We start from the raw sequence: 19818 nt of genomic DNA, 5'->3' as shown, positions 1-19818 counted from the left end.
ATAGCACACTTTAGGCTCACCAATGGTTCATTTCCTCCCACTTAGTGTTAGTCCAACTTTTTGAAGGTGACAAAACTTGCTGAAGTCCTTTTGGCATTCCTCATTGGATGAGTAAACCATATGTAATCCAAATAAGTAGATGTGAGTGGTAGACAATGCAAAACAGAGTCTGAAAACAGTGCTTCAAATGACATGTGGCAAAACTGTTAGAGTCTCAAGCTGATCAGCTTCCACACTGGGAACTGCCAGTAACTGTAGAGGTCCAATGTGGAGACAGTGATGTACCTCATCAGGGAGTGGTAACTGTCCACGTATACCTGCATGTTCACATCATTTCATTTAGAAGATAGCATAAGGCTCACATACTTTAAAGGTGAAATCACCTGACATGTTTCCTAGTTTTAAAACGGATATTTTGTGCTTCATGTCCAATGCATTGATTTATGTTATCGTTATTCATATGTGGAATCAAAAATTGTCCTGCTCTCACTAAGCCATGATACATTTTTATGGTCATAGTATTATTCTCCCTAATCTACATGCCAATGATTAGGCATTTGAATGTTCATTTAGATTGTTTCAAGAAACTGCCTAGAACACTTCATTGATAGTATGAGCGTGGAAGAGTGTAGTTAATAGTGAAATAGACTTGAGTACAGATTTCAGTCCAGTCCAGTCCTGGTTTTAGTTCTTCCTTATTTTTTTACTTTATCAGGAATCTACATTGTGCATGGTTACGTGATCTTGTGTATACCAATAGAATAGCCATCAGATCTAATGATGATATGTAGTTTCCCCCATGGACTGGGAAATGACCAATCAAAGTTCTAAGTGTACAGTGCTGGCAGACAATAATGAAAAAGATACTTTTTTTGGGTAGCATAGCAGCAGAGATGTTCTTCAAATGAAGTGTTCAAATTATGGGGAGTAACATGTTAGAAAATTTTTTCTAGTATTAACGGCTACAAAGTTATTAGAGTTTATGCAAGTCTGTGTGTTGACATTCAATATATAGGACATTGGTTATTGAAAGTTAACAGGTGCCTTTTCAGGGAAAGATGAAATAGTTACATGTGTTGTATCTATATATTTATTTAGTGGTAAGTACACACGTGATACTGTCCCTAGTGACCCATGAGTTGACTACTGACTCTACTGACTCATGATGCTCTACCCAATGACCCTGCCTCAACACAAGTTGCTTGGGTTTAAGCTGATGCTAAGAAAAGAGCTGTACAGTCTTCACCAAGTTATTCCCAATATGCCAATGATGACAAATACTGGGCACTGATTGATACCATGAAGGAGATAGCTAAGAAACACAATGCCACTAGCACAAATAGCCATTGCTTGGCTCCTCAAACAACCAACAGTGACATCAGTTGTACTTGGTGCAAGGACCAAACAACAACTAGCTGATAACTTGGCCGTGCTAATGGGAACCTGACTGATGAAGAGGTAAATGTTATAATGTTAGTCAGAACAACAACTTTTAATCTACTTTGTGTAGGTTAAGCTACTCAATAAAAAGAGTGATATTCCAATGCCCTACCCATATGAGCTGATAGACAGGATGAACAAGCAATGTTGAACAGACAAATTTAACAATGTGATTGCAATAGATAGTAGCATCATTTGTGTGTGTTTGGACACATTACTAGATCATTAGTTTATTAGTTTATGTATTTTTTAAACTTACAAGTAGTTGATTTGCTGTAATGATTTAACATGAAGATCATTGTTCCTTCATGCTCACATTAGCAGAGTGACTAGCAGAGTGACAAACAGACTTGAAATTCATCAATGACAATGTTTAGGGTAAATGTCCTCTCCCATCCCTACCCCACCATTGGACTTTTTTATTACAGCTATTTAAGTGCTATCTACCTGGTTAAGGGCTTAAATCTGCCTTTGATTTAATTTGTGTAGTCCCATCTATATACTACAAAATTAAATTACAACCAACAAGATACACTATATTATAGAAAAGCAACTGGTGTTGGCCTTGTATGTGCCACTGTGTATCTGTAATCAGTATAGCTATAGATTGCAATTAGCTATACCTTACAACTACAAAACAAGACACGTGCGTGACTTTAGCCTTGAATACAATCAGGCATAAATTAAAGTTATGGAATTCAAATAATTACACTTTTCATTTTTATGTCGTAATTGTGTAAGCTTGTCCCCCACTAGCCACTATTGTTTATTGTAATAAATTTTTAGTTAAGTGAGTCTTTACAGATGAGACACATTGACATAACTAGCTATTGGATGGCATTCAAAAAAATCAGTTATAATAACAGAGGGGTGAAAATGGTAATGCCAAAGGTTGAAGTGCAATGATAAAAACTCCCTGATTTTATGTTGAATGAACTGAACCAGATTTGATGTGTTGAAGAACATGTGTGTAGTTGTATCTATGTTTGTTTTTCTGCACCCACGTGAACAAATATCTTGTGCTAAAGTTGGTGGTACTGTATAACTGGCTGGTGATTTTCATCTGTTAGTGACTTGGTCACCCTTAGTTTGACATATTGACATATAAATGAATTATTTTACACTAAAAGATTCCTCAAAGTGGGACATTTTCCATACAAATTTGAGTCAGCCATCTCAGTGATATGCATCCTCATAGTTTGGATTATTTTTCTTTTCCTTTTTGTAGCACATGAACAACTCATTCAATTGGGGGGGGGGGGGGGGGGGGGGTATTCAAGAATTGCATTAATTTTATGTTATTTTCATTTTAAATATTGCTAAGTTGCTTGAGTGTTACTTGCTGGACAAGTTAAGTTGTCACAGAAACCAGCCAAGAATTGTACACTATACACCTTGTAACCTGCCAAGCTATAAACCTGAAGCATTACCAACATGCTCTAGTTGAACAATCACATATGCATTCAGCAAATTACAAATACAGTGGCAATGTTACAGAATGCAAACAATTGTGAGGGCTGTTTTGACAGTATAGCTAGCAGCTGACTGTGTTGCTAGGTATTCTCTATTTGGTGCATGGTCTATTTAATGTTGGTAATTGGGTACATATATCAGTATTCAAAATAATTATTTTGGCAGTACCTGTGATCTTTCTGTTCTCACATTTAGGATCGTGGTACTGAAATTAAGGACACCCTACATGACGTAGTGAGGACAAGGAAGGTACACTACATTGGATGGAGTGAGTAATGTAACTGGTTGGCAACTGCAAAAGATTGTGTAAACTAACAAGAAGTTTGGATATCTTCAAATAGTCAGTTTACAGGCAAGTTACTATTGTGTTGTAAGTGTATGTTCTATTAGAGTGTTTTATCATCATTTTTGGTGTATGGACAAACATGAGAAACTATCTTTGTTGCCATAGAGCCCTTTGAAGGGGAAAACAAAGGTGTTCCACTATGTTTCTGGGGCTCCCTTACGGGTGTTTTATTACACTTCATCAGGGTGTTACAAAACTCCCACCAAGGCGTTAAATAACACCGAATACTAAAAAGTCTGACCTTTTGAAGAGAGGGTATTGGGATAGGTGTCACAGGTGCTAACAGGATTACATCTCTAAAGTCAAAGGAAGTCTGCCTATTGAAATAGAATCATAACACATATACAATACATAACACACATACAATACATAACACAGCTACATGCTTTTTATTTATACCTTGCTTATAATGGTTAGTATTTTGTGTTAATAATCTGATGACCAAGCATCACTTTTGATTGTGTGTTTCCACAAATTTTGGCAAAAACACCCTATTGGTGCAGAAAAACACCCCTAAAGGTATGGGTGTAATTAAACACCTCCATTTTTACAGTGTAGGGAACAGCAGGTCCCTGTAGGATAGCAGTTATAAATTAGACTCTTTGTGGTAAGATATTATGTTGTTTAGAGTAAATGTAGAGAAAGTTTCAGATCCCAGCTGTTGAGGCTCCTTATAGGTAGTTACCTAGACTACATGTTACTAGAGGATCAAGTCACCAGCTGGTCTGGAATTGTTTTTTTCATGATCATGTGAAACTATTATAACACTATTGAGAATCTGTTTCTGGTATACGGTAACAATTATTTTGAAGTTCTCTAATAAAGTAGCCGACCAGGTTTGGACTTAATTTTTTTACAGTAAACAGTAATCGCTTGAAGAAAAAAAATTGAAGGGTTTGCTGTAAAGACAATAATATTGTGCACTGTATGAGCTAATGAATTCCCTTCAATAATGAATCATGTTAAAGAAAATTAATACGACATAGGAAAGGTTTACTGTCACATATTAAATTGCCATATGAATGTAATTTGCATTTGTAGGGATTCCATTGTGGTTAGATAGGCAACTGATCAACAACTAAAGACATTTGTATACATCTATCATTTCTCGGTATAGCTATCTCTGTTAAATGATAGAAAGATTTCAAACACTCTAATAAAGCGAGTCTGTCATTTTTTGTATTAAATTGTTCCATATGTGAACATGACAGCAACTACTCATGTCTTTCACCTATCCATATTCAACCCTTGATCAATGTAGTCCACTTGGAAAGCAGTATGATTTAAATATTGTGTATAAAAGCACTCTACATCATTATTTTTAGTTCAGAAACACAATAGCTTCTGGAGGTCTGTGCCCCCTAGACTCCCTGCTCCATAATCTGTTAAACCCTGTACCCACCCAGCCACGTGACAGCTATTATATCATTATTATATTTTATAATTGTAAGACTCATATGCATGAGCATATAGTACAACGATTAGTTACAAATGTAAGTAAGTAATTAAGTAATTAAGAAAGTAAATTAATCAAATGTAAGCAATTAAGTAATTTAAGAGATCACTGGTGTACAAGTGTAGAGAATTGTTGTAGAGTTGGTGCATTTTTTTTGACAATGACACTTGCATGGTAAAGCATTCCACTGAGGGATTACTCGTGGAAAAAAGCTGAATTTGTAGCTATTAACTGTCGAAGATATTGTAACAAATCTTTTGTTGTGATCTCTAATGATGAGAGTTAGTCATGCATCCTGCACTGTTAATATGAAGAGTAACCAGCACTCTAAAGAGTTCCCAGTGTAGGGAGGATTTAATATCCCATGGAGAGTAACCAACACTCTGAAGAGAATAACCATTACTCTGAAGAGTAAGTGACACTATATACCTTCAGAGCATGTGTTACTCCTTAGAGTAATGGTTACTCTCTATGGGGTGTTAAATCCACCCTACACTGGGAACCCCTTAAGAGTTAATTGTGTCTACTCTTCATTTTAACAGTGTGGGAGTGAAACGTCTATTAAACCATTTAAGATTTTATAAAGAACACATAAAGACTGAATATCTCGCCTTTTCTTCAAGCTGTCCCACTGTAAAGTTGATAACATTTCACTAACACTGCTGTATCTGTTAAAATTGGACATTACATATCTAGCAGCTCTCCTTTGAACAGATTATAATTTATTAATATTAATGTTGGTGTAGCTAGGGGGACCAAACAAAAGATATAGTCAAAAAGGAAATTTTATGCACATGCATATGGCATGTGCAGGCCTGTAACTGTAACTTTTCAGTATTAGGCCACGTAAACATTAGTTCCTCGTCCTCACATTACCATTTTTGTTATGATTTTTTGTAGCTATACCACTAGTGGTTGTGCAACACCTTTTAAAGTTAGTAATAGCTAGTCTAAGAAAATTGCATTCTTAGCTAGTTAATTCAACTATCCAGTTTAAGTCCACCCTCCTGTACTGCATGCTAGCTACTTGGAGTAGCTATAGGGAGGATGAGAAACTAATAATTTATTGATTAATTAATCCTGGGGTTATACCATGGATGCAGCACCCCCTATAGCACTAAAGATATACTAGCCTTTGTATAAATTGTATAAAAGCTTTGAACTTTGATAAAGATGTGGCACAGTGGTGAGATAGCCGTGAAGATCAGGGAGAAGCTCTAGTTCACAGATGCACTGACCTAAAATCAGTTTGGATGTGTTATTAGGCTGTTTTGATTTGAGGGTAGGAGGAGAAAAATTACCCATTCAGAATTTCTCCACTCCTGGTTAATCAGGTTGCTTAGCATGAAAATGTGGACATGACTGACAAAAGCACCAATTTTTTCTCTGAGTCCCTTTTGATGTTAGATTAAAATTTTTGATAGGAGCCGCCTCATCCATGCCTTCTAAGAAGCCATTCAAGCCCAGAAAATATGCATTTTTTCTAATTTTATATTTTTGAAGATTAATTTAAAACTATAATATAATTTAGAGCATTTAGGATGATAAGAGATTATAAATTATGTCATCTAAAGGTAAGTATTTATCTGCGCAAGGTAAAATAATATTTTTTGTGTCTCTATTACAGCTACTCTAATACTAAAGTCAGGTTTAATGTCAATGGGATTCTGCTTTCTCACATTTGCAATTGCAAAGGTGAGTACATTTCCTTTTCACATGCACACCTAGTACCACACCTATTTTATGCTTGCAGCAACATTCCATGCTTCTGCTGCAATTGGTATGGTGCTCCACACAACAATACATACGTTCTCCTCAAGCGTCCATCCCCATCCTTCTGGTAATGGAATAATTTGATAAGCCTGTTCTGAGGTACATCATATTCCTGCTATGCTTTGCATGCTGCAGCAGTGAATCCTCGGTTGGAGGAAGTCTTTCCATTCCTGCCTTGCTTCATTCACATACTGAAGTTGAGCTGTTTTATGATATAGAATAACAGTAAAACATTCAAGAAGTTGGAAATGAGCATTTTCGGCATTTAATTCAACATAAGGAAGAAGTGCCATGTAGGAAAAAGCTTGAGTCACTTTATCAAAACAGTTCCATCTTCCTGCAGACTTCTTTCCACGCCCACAAAATACAGAAGTCATGCCACATCCAGTAAAGCTGTGAAACACAAGAAGGGCCAGCTACTTTTGTCTTCCCAAATAGTCAAATACTTTTTGACAGTATAAATAGTTTTTCCTTACTGTAAATGCTATACAGACATTAACATTTAATATATGATTTTAGGTAGTGGAATTAAACCTATGATATGATAACTACTATTACATCAGTGTCAACAGTGCAGATCCAATAGTCATGGCAGCCATGTATAATTGCATCATTCAAGTGTACTATATATAAGCCTAGTATCAGCTTCGATTTTTCATGATTACATGGAGCCATAGACCTGTTACTTTCCTAATCATAGTTGTATATCCATGTCATTCATTAGTGATGACAATTTCTTTGTTGTTTAGATATTTCATTGCTACAACTTGGTTGTAAAGAAATGCGAATAACTCTTGTTTTTTTTGTTAGAGTCTCTCAAGAAGTTGGCTCATTTTCTAGGTGTATGCTTCTGATTTGTCTGTATTTCCTTTTTTTGGGGGGGGGGGGGGGGGGGGGCATTATAATGGCTCTGTGGGCAGATAAAACACATGCTCCTATCCATTGCTTGATACGCTACACAGAAAATATATGCATGCGTATTATCTATAAAAAACTTTATGCAATCTTCCGCAGTATATGAGCTCAGCCTTTAGTATACCATTCTCAAACACGTGGTGACACTAGTTAAGAAAATGCAAACTGTGGCTGCTACAGTAGGAAATATTTTGAATATTACGTATATTTATTTTGGTAAATTCTAATGAAAATGCAACTGTATAGGGAGCACCATGTGGACTCTAGGTCTTACAACGTTAGCATCAACTGCCACAAACTTGTGTCTGAAACTCAGTGACTATTAGACTGATGTATGTGTTACACTGTACAAGGTGGTGTGTTCACTCTGTTATTGGGTCAGTTCAATTTTCGAGTGTAAATATTATTGTTCAGTTAGAGTGGTGTATGTTCTAATAGAATAAATGGGTGCTCTATTATTTAGAACTAGCTCTGAATTAAAATGATAGCTACTGTATTTCCTTCAGTCCTTCACAGTTCAAGTTAATACTGTCAGAATTATGAAAACTAAAACCATCTTCAGCATCAGATGAACGTGTGTACTTTGCTACACTATAACAGTTAGTGCTCACCAGCTTTGATTAAACTACACTCACATGTCTCAATACAGTGCATCCTTGAACACTATATCATTGCTACTACACAAAAGTGTTCACGTACATAAGTTACCTTGCTTGGTGTGAGTTTTGCATTGATGGAAACTAATTATCTACTCTCTGCATGCAAAACTTTTCTTCTGCTCTCACAAATTAATATTGAAATATACATACCGTGATGTATCTGAACTAAACCTTATTGTTGCCAAGGAAATTTCACAAGAAGCAGTTTAGTTGTTGCACACACTTAACTTATATAAGATCCGGACTTTCAAACAGAACTCACATTTGAGATCAATAAAAGCATGTTTCACTAGTCTTCACTAAATAAACTTCTTTGGGGGAAAATTTGCTGTTTGTCAGCTCTTGTGATAATGCAAACAAATTGTTACACACTTGTTCTGTGCAAAAGAATAAAGATAGGCACTTGTATAGCTTACCGATTTTTAAAAATCTAAGATTGGCATTACAAAAAGTGCTTTTATTGACACACCCTTTTCAGAATAAGATGGCTAAAATTAAACCTTAAGGCAGTAGTACACATGTGGAGAAAAGTTGCTGCTTTTGTCAGTTGTGTCCACATTTGTGGCCTTAATTAAGCAACCTGATTAGGAATGTGACACTACCGATACATAAAGTTGATGTTGATTTGTTATGCTATCACCTCTGTCCAGATTTATCTAATGATATGGATAAATGCTTACATAAGGCGACTATCACGTAAGAAACAATGCCTCTATAACTTGGCCAAATTTTCTAACAGTAGGCATAACTGGGAAGTCTACTGAACCTTTAAAAGAAAAGTTCAAGGAGAATGCCGCAAAGCATATAACAACTACATTGGAGGACTAATTGATGAGAAAGGTTCTATTACAAAGAAACTGTGGTCTTATATAAAGAACCAAAGAAAGGATCATTGTGGTGTAGCACCTTTGAAAGTGGATGGAGTTGTCTACAATGACAGTCTAGATAAGGCTAAGATTCTTAATCATTATTTCACCTCAGTGTTTACAACAATCACAACGGATACACTCCCACTGATGAATGAGCCACCAACAGCAGATATTGATCCTATTCAGGTTGACATTAATGGTGTTGTTGAGCTATTAAATTCCTTAGAGACTCACAAAGCTGCTGGACCTGATGAAATACCAGCACAATTTTTGAAGGAATTTAGTGAACTTCTTGCTCCCTCACTTAATGTTGTTTTCCAAGCATCATTAATCCAGTGCTCTTTACCGTCTGATTGGAAAAGGGCATATATTGTACCCATTTTTAAGAAGGGTAACCGTGCTATCCCTAATAACTACAGACCCACTTCCTTGACTTGCATTTGTTCAAAAATTCTGGAACACATAGTTTATTCACATGTATTTGCTCATTTATCTCGCCATAATATTTTATGTGACCAACAACATGGCTTTCGTCGCTTAAGACCATGCAAGTCCGAACTGATATTAACTGTAAATGATTTTGCTGAAACCTTGAACAATGGAGAGCAGTCTGATATAATATTTTTAGATTTTTCAAAAGTATTTGACAAAGTGTCCCATTACCATCTATTTCACAAGCTCCATCATTATGGCATTCGAGGAGATATACTAGATTGGATAAAGAACTTTATGTTAAACAGATCTCAATGTGTAGTAGTTGACGGTCAACAAAGTGACCTGACTGGCCGCATGGAGTATCATCTGATGTTCCTCAGGAGACAGTCCTCGCTCCCCTATTGTTCCTTTGCTTCAAATTATCTGCCTAACAGAATTACATCCAAGATAAAACTTTATGCTGATGATGTGTTATTGTATACTACGATTCATTCACAAGATGACTGTCACAGATTACAACAGGATCTTAACACTTTAGAACAATGGGCAGCTGACTGGAAATTTCATTCAACTTACAAAAATGTGAATTTCTTAGAATCACTAACAAGAAGCACCCATGCAATATTAGCTCAATATACACTGCAAAGTAAAACTATAAAGCCGGAAGTAACACATGCTAAGTATCTAGGTGTAGCTATCGACAAAAACTTATCCTGATTAGAACTCATTAAACAAATTACTAAAAAGGCCAATAACACCAAATGCTTCTTGCAACGTAACTTGAGCAAGTGTCCTCTCCAAGTCAAAAGTAACTGCTACAAAGCTCTGATTAAACCTATCTTAGAATATGCAGCCACAGTCTGGTCACCCCACACGCGAAGAGACATTGATGCCATAGAAAATGTCCAAAGACGAGCAGCACGGTTTGTATTTAACAACTATTCTAGACATTCCAGCGTCACTGAAATGCTATCTAACCTTTATTGGCCCACCTTAGCCTGATGCAGAAACGAACAGAAGGCTACAATGTTATTTAAAATTATATCTCACCAAATCGATATTAATGCTGATGATTTCCTTTTTCCTAATCCTAACCTACATCACACCAGAGGCCATGATAAGAGATTTTTAACCCCAATGACTAGAATTGACTGTTATAAATTTTCTTTTTTCCCCTCTACAATCAGTGGCGATTCTAGACCTGACCTACAGGGGGGGGCCAGTAGGGAACAGCATAACTATTGTTGTTTGGCTATAGTATAAAGTAGGATTTTCAGGGGGGTCTGGGGGTGCAACCCCCAGAAGCTGCAGGATTTTTGCAATTTAAAGGCTTGAAAACAGCCTAAAATTTGTTCTAAAAACATGAAAAATGCTAAAAATAACAATGCCAATCTATACAGCAACTTTTCCCCAAGATTTTTTAAAAGTTATTTTTTAACAGGGGGGGCCTTGGCCCCCCTGGCCCCCCCTTAGAATCGCCTATGTCTACAATCAATATTTGGAATTCCTTACCCCAACACGTGATTGATTTAACAGAGATTGACCAATTCAAGCACAGCCTAGCTGGACTAGAATAATTTATCAATGTGTATATAGCTATGGTCTTGTGTATATATAGTAAATATTGTATAATTATAAAAGTTTGCTTTACTTTTGTAATTGACAGTAGCAATTGTACCCTTTTTTGTGCACCATACTCTTTTGAGGCCTGCACAACAATCAATAATAATAATAATAATATTGATGTTCATCATTCTGTATGCAATGCCACACCCATGCTTAATTTTGGCTGTTAATACGCATGCGCAATTAATAATTGTGAAGATGGCTGTGTCCAGTTTGCCTTACCGATTCCTGGGCACCACTGGTGTGAAGGTGACGTCGTTATGTCTTGGAACGATGACGTTTGGTCAAGCTGAGGTACGTCTTGAACGTTGAATAATAACAAGATCAGATTTTTTTTGCGTTGTAGGGGTCAACGCGCCCTGGACAAACGAACGAGGAAGAGTCCCACGCGCTTTTGGACCAGTTCGTTGCCGCAGGTGGTAACTTCATTGATACAGCCGATATCTATCAGATGGGGGTGTCTGAGACAATCATTGGCACGTGGTTAACTAAACACCCCGAGTTAAGGAAGAAACTGATCATTGCAACTAAACTGTGTGCGCCAATGGATCGTAGTGAACCAAACAGTGGAGGTCTATCACGTCACCACATCATGCAGGCAGTGGAGGATAGTCTTAAACGACTACAAACAAACTACATTGATCTCTATCAGGTGATTGGGTTGTGTATTTGTGTGATGATGTAAGGGAGTGTCATACAAAGGTCAATTTGCAACCATGACGAGAGGCTTGAAACCTTGTAAAGTTTGCTATAATCAGAAACCTTATCATGTGACAAAAAAAAACTTCATTTCTAGATCTGGAACATCAAAAGTTTTCCGATGTTGCAAAAATGTGTACTTTGAAGTCCTATTAAAAATCTTGAAAGATTTGAAATCATGGTCTTGGACCATGATCAAACTCAACATCATTGATCAAGGTTGAATCTTAAGTGGGTCGCAGCCAAATTCTCAGAGGCCACTGGCCAAATTGCCGAATTGCGTCATAATAACCCTCCAATACACAGAACTACTTAGTAACTATACCTCTAAATACTTGCTATAAACTAAGGAGGTTTACTATGCTTACATAACAGTGACCACAACGAAGCTATCGAACAACAAAGTCTAAACTTTGCTAATAACCAGCTCGAACAAACAACAGAATCCCAACAAAAGGTGTATTACACTCCAAAGAACTATTCTATATAGTTTATTTACATTCATTTCACAACTGGTTTCCTCGTGATTTGTCCCATTTTTTAGTGTTACGCATGTGTATCTGCACTTGTGTCCACCATGCCACATCTCGGATAAAGCAGCTGTCTCCATCGATGTATGAACGCTTTCTTTGTTATAAACTACCAGTTTTCTAACTTGAAGAGCGATTTAATTAAACTGGTCTAAAATAGCTACAAAATTAGCAGCGAGGCAATTTTACTTGTTTTGCATAAAGCTTTAATCTGACTTTTCACTTGTTATGAACCCCTTCTCAACTATATGTGGCATACATCAAGAAATTATTGAATGTTAGTAGCAAGTGTGCTTATAGTAGTGAAACAGTGGTCACAACTTTGAGGAGAAACGCTAAAGAAACAGCATGATCACTTTGAATCATAGCAAATTTTTACATGACTGTGTTCACAAATTGACAAATACATGACACACCCCTTATGGTGTTAACTGATGACTGACTTATGTTGTGATTTAGAATGATAAGTCCTACAGATTTGATATGTGCATCCATGGTTGTGGTTTATTGCTGTATACCTGAGTATGTACCTTCTGTGTGCTTTACCATGTCCCTACTGATGAATTTTGATATCCGCATAGCTCAAACCCAAACTACAATGAACTGTCAACATATAAAAACAGAATGGTGATATGCTTTTGTAATGATCAGATGTGTGCAACACTAATTTTGAGTGGAATTTGATTTCTCATTGCTAAAGTCAAGCAGTGTACTGTATAGTTCAAGACTTTGGCAGTAAAAGAAGTGTGACGAAACCCCTTTGTTGAAAAAATCAGCGGAAAAAACTTTGGTGATTGAAATAATATTTGGCAAAGTTTTTACTGTATGGTACATAAAGGTAAATGACAAGGTGTCAACTCATCAGTTAAGTAGTGTAGTAAGTGTATAGGTAGGTAGTGTTGTTGTAGCAGTACTTTTGTAGCTACTGATCTAATGACATGCTAACAAAGGCGTGCTTCTCTATCTCCTGTGATGCCGAGAGTGACCGTATTTACTTTTTCAGTGAATTCCAGTAGCAGAGGTTATCACGTATATCAAAGTATTTGGCCAAATCCATCGCAAGACGACGAACTAACTGACATGTGAACAGGAAGCTGGTTGGAAATGCTGTCCCAAGGTCCAGTGCTTATAACTGTGGGATACATTCCTAAGATCTCCAAAGTCAGCTCGATCTTTATTGCGTGGTGGTACGAGCTGACCTTCATCTCGAGTTCTAGTTCCTCAATGTGCTCATGTGATCATGTAAAATAATTGGTGAAAAAGCTATTTGCCAAATTCGCCAAAGTTTTTTTACTATACGGCAGTATTTGTGATGTCCTTTGGTCCCACAATGTAATTGTACAAAGTATTATGAATGTTATATGGGTTCTAATTGTAGCCAAACTTTTGTTGTATGTTGCCTAATGTTTGTGATCTGGGTGAATAGGTTGAGACTATATCGTGATGTGCCGTATAACAACAGATATTGACCAAATTGGACATCATGTTTCTGTGATGAGAAGCATTTTGACAGACACTTGCTGTTTGATATCTGTTCAAATATATAGTCTCTCTCTGTCTTCCAGACACACTGCTGGGATGCTGGTACTAATATTGAGGATACCCTACATGCTCTTAATGATGTGGTGAGGACAGGGAAGGTACATTACATTGGAGTGAGTAACGTACTTGGTTGGCAACTACAAAAGATAGCTGATGTTAACAAGAAGTTTGGCTATCCACAAATAGTCAGTTTACAGGTAGAACATTGTACTCTGGATGAAGTGTATGTTCTATTAGAGTATGTCATCTCCCACTATAGGCACAATACAGTTTACTGTGTAGAGAAACTGAATGGGAATTAGTACAAGTGTGTCAACATGAGAATATATCCATGTTACCATGGAGCCCTTTGAAGGGGTGAGGAAGATGTAGTAGGTATTAAGAACCATTCTAATTAAATTGTGTTGCCTCTTTAGTGGAATGCTGACTGGAAAATTTTCTCGTGACGCTGCCCCCACTGACCCCTCCTCTTCAAGAGTTGCTTGGGTTGAAGCTGATGCTAAGAAAAGAGCTGTACAGTCTTCACCAAGTTACTCCCAATATGCCAATGATGACAAATACTGGGCACTGATTGATACCATGAAGGAGATAGCTAAGAAACACAATGCCACTGTTGCACAAATAGCCATTGCTTGGCTCCTCAAACAATCAACAGTGACATCAGTTGTACTTGGTGCAAGGACCAAACAACAACTAGCTGATAACTTGGCTAGTGTTAATGTGGACCTGACTGATGAAGAGGTAAATATCATAGTGTGTACTGTTCCACCTGCATACCAACACCCTGTTCACACTACCTTCTAACCCGGGTAGAGAAATTTGTAGTGTAAATCAATCAAGCCGTGCCAAATTGGGTTCAGCATGGCATGACAAGGAGAGGTGAGCTGCCATGCAGGATAGGATACAAGTGTGAACGCATTCCAACCTGGCCAACTCAAGTTAACAATGTATCTTGCTTCTGTTGGCTACATAGCAAGTATATTGTATGCTCTAAAACTGTTCTTCAAAATGGTTATATACAACAAACCATAGTTCTGGTAGAGTTTATGACAGTTACGTTTGAGAATGACACATTAATATTCCTGAGCACCCACTAGCTTAAACGTGCCGGTTGTGCAACTTTTTCAGCTGGTTCAATGCTTCCTCACTACAATTCTAGGCCTTTTTATTAAACGCTTAAATAATCAAAAGTTCGTACGCTTGCTTTAGCTAATTATTATTCAGTGCTCACACTATCTAGCTTGTCAGTTGCAGTAGTGTGTACAAGTGCCAACCAGTGTTCAATAACCCGAGTTGAAAACACTCTGGCTAATCTGGGATATTGTGAATGAGGTGTAAGAGGAGAGTAGAGTATCCTACTCACATAGCCATGTAGAAGGGATTTATGACATAACAAATATTGTTGTGGTTTGTTATGTAAAGTGCAAGAAATATTGACCCACAACACTCAGGAAAGTCATATTTTCAAATGAAGAATGCCTACACAGTCGTCTATAAACCATGAAGGTACACTTGTAGTTTGGTGAGAAACACCAAGAGCTTGAGTTAGTTTGGATGCTAGTAACGTTGTTAGGCACAAATTCAGTTGATATTATATGTTCAACTAATGACATCATTACTTACTGGAGCGTTACATCATAACTTTATGATATGCCCTTCTACAGGAGTATATAAGAGTAGGATATACTCCTCAGTATATATGTGTAATGTTGTGAGGCATGTGATATCCATCACTGGCTTCCTATGGTGCTGTCTAGATATTTAAATATCTGCATACACTTAAACATCAAAACAGGTTCATCCAGTTTTTGGCTAAACACACTGTAACACAAAGTGTGTGGAGTCTTATAGTCTTAACATACACACATTGTTATATTTCGGTCTGTCTTAGTGACTGAACCTCCACTTTGTAAAGTACTAAGACTTCATTGTAAGCACTCATAGCTGACTTGTTATCTTCTAATGTATATCCACCATAACCATCTTCACATATTTACAGGTGAAACTTCTTAATGAGAAGAGTGATGTTCCACTACCTTATCCTTATGAGATGGTGGAGAGGATGAACAGGTGGAACCAGAGATATTGAAGAAGTAATTGTAGTACAAACAACGTGACAAGCATTTTTATTTATTTATTAAATTAATGAAATAATTGCTGCTACACTTTACCACCAGCCGGTCATTATTAACACCTTACACACTGTGACACTTATCTATACTCCTGCTGTAGTGCTCATGACTGGTGGAAGGAGGGTTGTCCTGCATGAACAGTAAAGTAGAGTCTTTCCTTTCCAGGGTATAGTCCAGTGTAGCCAGCCTGGGATGTTACCATTGTATTATTGTGTCATTGGACTGTCTAAATCAATCCTAGATACTCTACATGTGTGTACAACCTGTTGATCAGGGGACACCTGTATAATCTGGGCACTTCGGTAATGTCCTAAAGTATCCCCTTGTCTATCCAACTCATCTGGAATTTGTGGACTATGTAGTCATAACAAACATGAGATATACCTGATTCACTTCTTCAATCCATTAATATGGTCTATACTTCAGACAAGTCTGTATGAAGTGTCTGAAGCAATATCTGAGGGTAAATAAATTCAACACAGTTGCCCCCACAACATGAAGGACTGCAGCAAGCATAACTATGTAATCTGATTATCAACAATTTGTAGTTGTAGCATTTAAATTTATCCCCACTTATATAGCCATAGCCATATTTACACTGATCTGTGCTATATTGTACCTGGATTATGTTTGTGAATTACTGTATACAGTCATTAATGTTGTCATGAATTCTGTGATTTCAAAACTCACTTTATTTTTCCAAAAGTGTATGGGAACTAAGTTACATGCCAACAAGACTAGAGGTGAACTGATAATCACATCCTGATGTTGGGATTATTATAGTGCTAGAAATGTGTGGTATATACACATATACAAGTTTGTGTTAACATAACTTGTATAACGTTATAGCTATATGGACACTTGCTCTTGTAACATTCCTATGTACATGTTATATGCAGTGTAATTGCTGCTACTAGACTAAAAATACTTAACTTTGTAAATCCACAAATTGCTGAGGGAAGGGTGTACACTGATATAATTGGCACTGTTTATCATTGGTGGGTGGGTTCATAATAGGGATCTCCCCTGTTCTTGGCAAAAGTCTTAATAGAGCACACACCTAAAAATCACCTTGGATACATCCTCTAACTCAAAACAACTCTCTGGTAATGATTATTGGTCCACTAGTAAGTGTGAAAAGGAAACAGTATGTGTATTTGGGATAAAACTGAAAATGCTGTTGAGCTACATAGTGGTTCATAATAGATATTGCCTATGTTTTGCCAAAATTCTAATAGAACACTCACCTAAACACCACCTTAGGAAGCTCCCCTGGTAACAAATAATGTTGAGAAGAACAGGATGATAAACATGTTGCCAAAAATGACTACAAGCAGCAAAGTGATGACAGGTTTCATATTCCATCTTCGGTTCTCTTCGGTGAGGTAACTGTTGCTGACTTCTGATGATCTTGCCTCCTTTTCAATTTGCTTGGAAACTTATAAGCTTTTACACTGCTTGAAGGTTCTTAGTTTACTAATTTGTTAAGCTGCTTTACTGTAGTTGTGCCCAGTTATACTGATAGTAAAATGTCAGTAACTTTAAGTATATGGAACATAATTGTTTTACTAAGTTTTAAACTCTCAGTAAACATCAGTGAATGTAGGTTTACTGAAAAGCTACTAAAATTCCAAGCAATTAACTGTTCCATATACTGGGGATATACCACTCTAGTAAACTAAGAAACTTCAAGCAGTGTTAAGCCCAAGTGGCAATGGCAAGAATAGATTCTACAATATGAAGATAAAAACAAATCCAATGAAACCTCTAACTGAGCAAAATCACATCAACAAAATCATCTGATCTGAATCAAAGAAGATGATGGCATAAGCTGTAGGTATGAGGGCTAACAGCCATGCACCATGACAGATCATCATTTGCTTAAAAGAAGTTATCACTATCACTTCGTCAGCTGAAAGGGTACACACACCAGATGTACACTATACTACATACACACTAATAATAGTTGGACATCTGATGAGAGTTAATTATGACATCATCTGGATCATGTGATCAACCCAATATCATGAATAAAGTTCCCCACAACATACCATGTAGAGTTGTCAATGAGGCCATAAAACCCACACTAAATTATATACTAATTCAAAAGAAAAATACAACACAATTTTTATTAGTCCATATGCATGTAACAACACAATATCAACATTCACCATTACTGTACATTATTCCAGCAATCCAGCTAGTCTAGTTTATAGTCTGTTTAAAGGAAGATACTATCATCTTTGAAGTACTGATGTGTGGGAGTGATCTTGTGGAGGTGTTCATGGGAAATGAACAGAAAAGTGTACCACATGTAATAACCACACCTCTCCCCTCTGGTGACCCTCTTATGACCACTACCCCAATACTCCCCATTCCCTAAATTACGTTCACTGTTACTGATCTGGTTCAACAATTTCACCTCACAATGTCCCTTCAGTGGCCACCTTAACTGATCATCATATGGACCCTTCATGAGGAACAGCCCCACTGTCACGTAACCATCATAGCCAGCAGCATAGACATACAAACACATTTTGTATCCCTTGTGATGAGTATAGAATGAGTCACTGTACCACTTAACTGTATCACTCTTCTTCTTGGTATACTCTGACATCTTCACAATCATTGGAACAACTTGATCACCTGATGATAACTTGATGATGTAGTGTTGATATTAGTGTAATGTTGTATGGTCTCTTTACGTATACCAACAAAGAGTCTTAACATTTCATTTTCCTGATCTAGTTCAGTGATCCTCTTCTGAGCAGCAGTTTCAATCTCAGTGACCTTTGTTTGGAATTTGGTCTCCAGTTTAGATAGTACCTCATCAGTATTGGCAGCTAGTGTGATGTGTGTTCCTTTTCAGCTTTTGTAAGATTTTGACAAGTTGTGGCTAGTTGTTGTTTTGTAGTGTTAAGATCTCTTTGTGTGCTAGTGAGTTTTTGATTAGTTACTGCAAGTTGTTGAGTAAGATCATCCTTTGTCTTCCTGGCCTCTTCTTGGGTAGACTTCAAATCAGCTTTAGTATCAGCTAGTCCTTTTAGTGCATCAGCAAAAGACTTTGTCATTTCTACAAGCTCAACTTTTGTTTCTTCTTGGGTAGTTTTAGTTACTCTTGGTTCATCGTACTGGCTAATTCTTGCTTTGTTGCAAATTTGTTTTCTGTTTGTTGAAGCTTATAGAGTGAGATCATCTTTAGCGACTGCTAGTTGTTCTTCAGATTCTTTTTGTTGCTGTTCAATTCTCATAGTAAACTCATCTTTATATTTCTCCAGTTGAGATGCTGTATCTCTTTCTGTTTGTTGTAGCCTCTGCATGAGTTGATCAATTGTCTTCACAGCACTGCTCAGGTGTTGTTTACTAGTAGCCAGGTCTTTTCCTGTCAATGTAATCTTTGTTGTTAGCTTATCTTTACTGTCTACTGCCTCAACTTGACTATTAGCTAAATTGTGTTGAGTGTTAGTGAGCTGACGTGTGGTAAAGGACAAGTATTCTTCCATCTTCTCCTTGTTGTGTTTCTTCTGATCCTTACGAGCCATCCTCTCCTCACAACCCACCACGTGATACTCACACTGAATTAGCTCCAGTGGGTACATCTTCATGTGTTCTTCTACATCATCTCTTGGGACACTACCAACCTCACACTTGTTGGGACAGGCTATGGAGAACTTGGGACACTGTTCCTTGTGTTCACCCTCAATAAACTGATGTTCTCCTGTAATGTGGCAATACTGACAGTCAACCTTGAAACGTCGACACTCCATCTTGACATGGGTGGTTAGGTACCGTCATTGTAAGGTCATTCCACAATCATTAGGACAGGTAACTTCTTCAAGTAGACACATCTTCCTGTGTTCATCAATATCCTCACGAGGTATGTTATTAGCTTCACATTTGTAGGGGGGGAACTTGGGACACTG

The 19818-nt window shown here is 37.2% G+C and overlaps 1 protein-coding gene across 1 annotated transcript; it reads left to right on the top strand.

Moving 5' to 3' along the window:
- Positions 1-11157: 11157 nt before the first annotated feature.
- LOC136240655 (1-deoxyxylulose-5-phosphate synthase YajO-like) lies at positions 11158-15933 on the top strand. Its single transcript, XM_066031678.1, has 6 exons — positions 11158-11286; positions 11339-11644; positions 13787-13960; positions 14023-14120; positions 14180-14504; positions 15763-15933. The coding sequence occupies exons 1-6, from the start codon at positions 11191-11193 to the stop codon at positions 15850-15852; spliced, it is 1089 nt and encodes a 362-aa protein (XP_065887750.1). The 5' UTR covers positions 11158-11190; the 3' UTR covers positions 15853-15933.
- Positions 15934-19818: the final 3885 nt, after the last annotated feature.

This window comes from Dysidea avara, chromosome 12 (assembly GCF_963678975.1).
Source record: "Dysidea avara chromosome 12, odDysAvar1.4, whole genome shotgun sequence".
Lineage (NCBI taxonomy): Eukaryota > Metazoa > Porifera > Demospongiae > Dictyoceratida > Dysideidae > Dysidea > Dysidea avara.
The sequence above is the reverse complement of the archived record's forward strand: the minus strand, read 5'-3'. Positions and strand labels throughout refer to the sequence as shown.

Coding starts and splice junctions, on each gene's coding strand:
- LOC136240655 (XM_066031678.1), top strand. CDS start 11,191: ATGGCTGTGTCCAGTTTGCCTTACCGATTCCTGGGCACCACTGGTGTG. Junction 11,645..13,786: donor ACTACATTGATCTCTATCAG/GTGATTGGGTTG, acceptor TCTGTCTTCCAG/ACACACTGCTGGGATGCTGG. Junction 14,505..15,762: donor TGGACCTGACTGATGAAGAG/GTAAATATCATA, acceptor ACATATTTACAG/GTGAAACTTCTTAATGAGAA.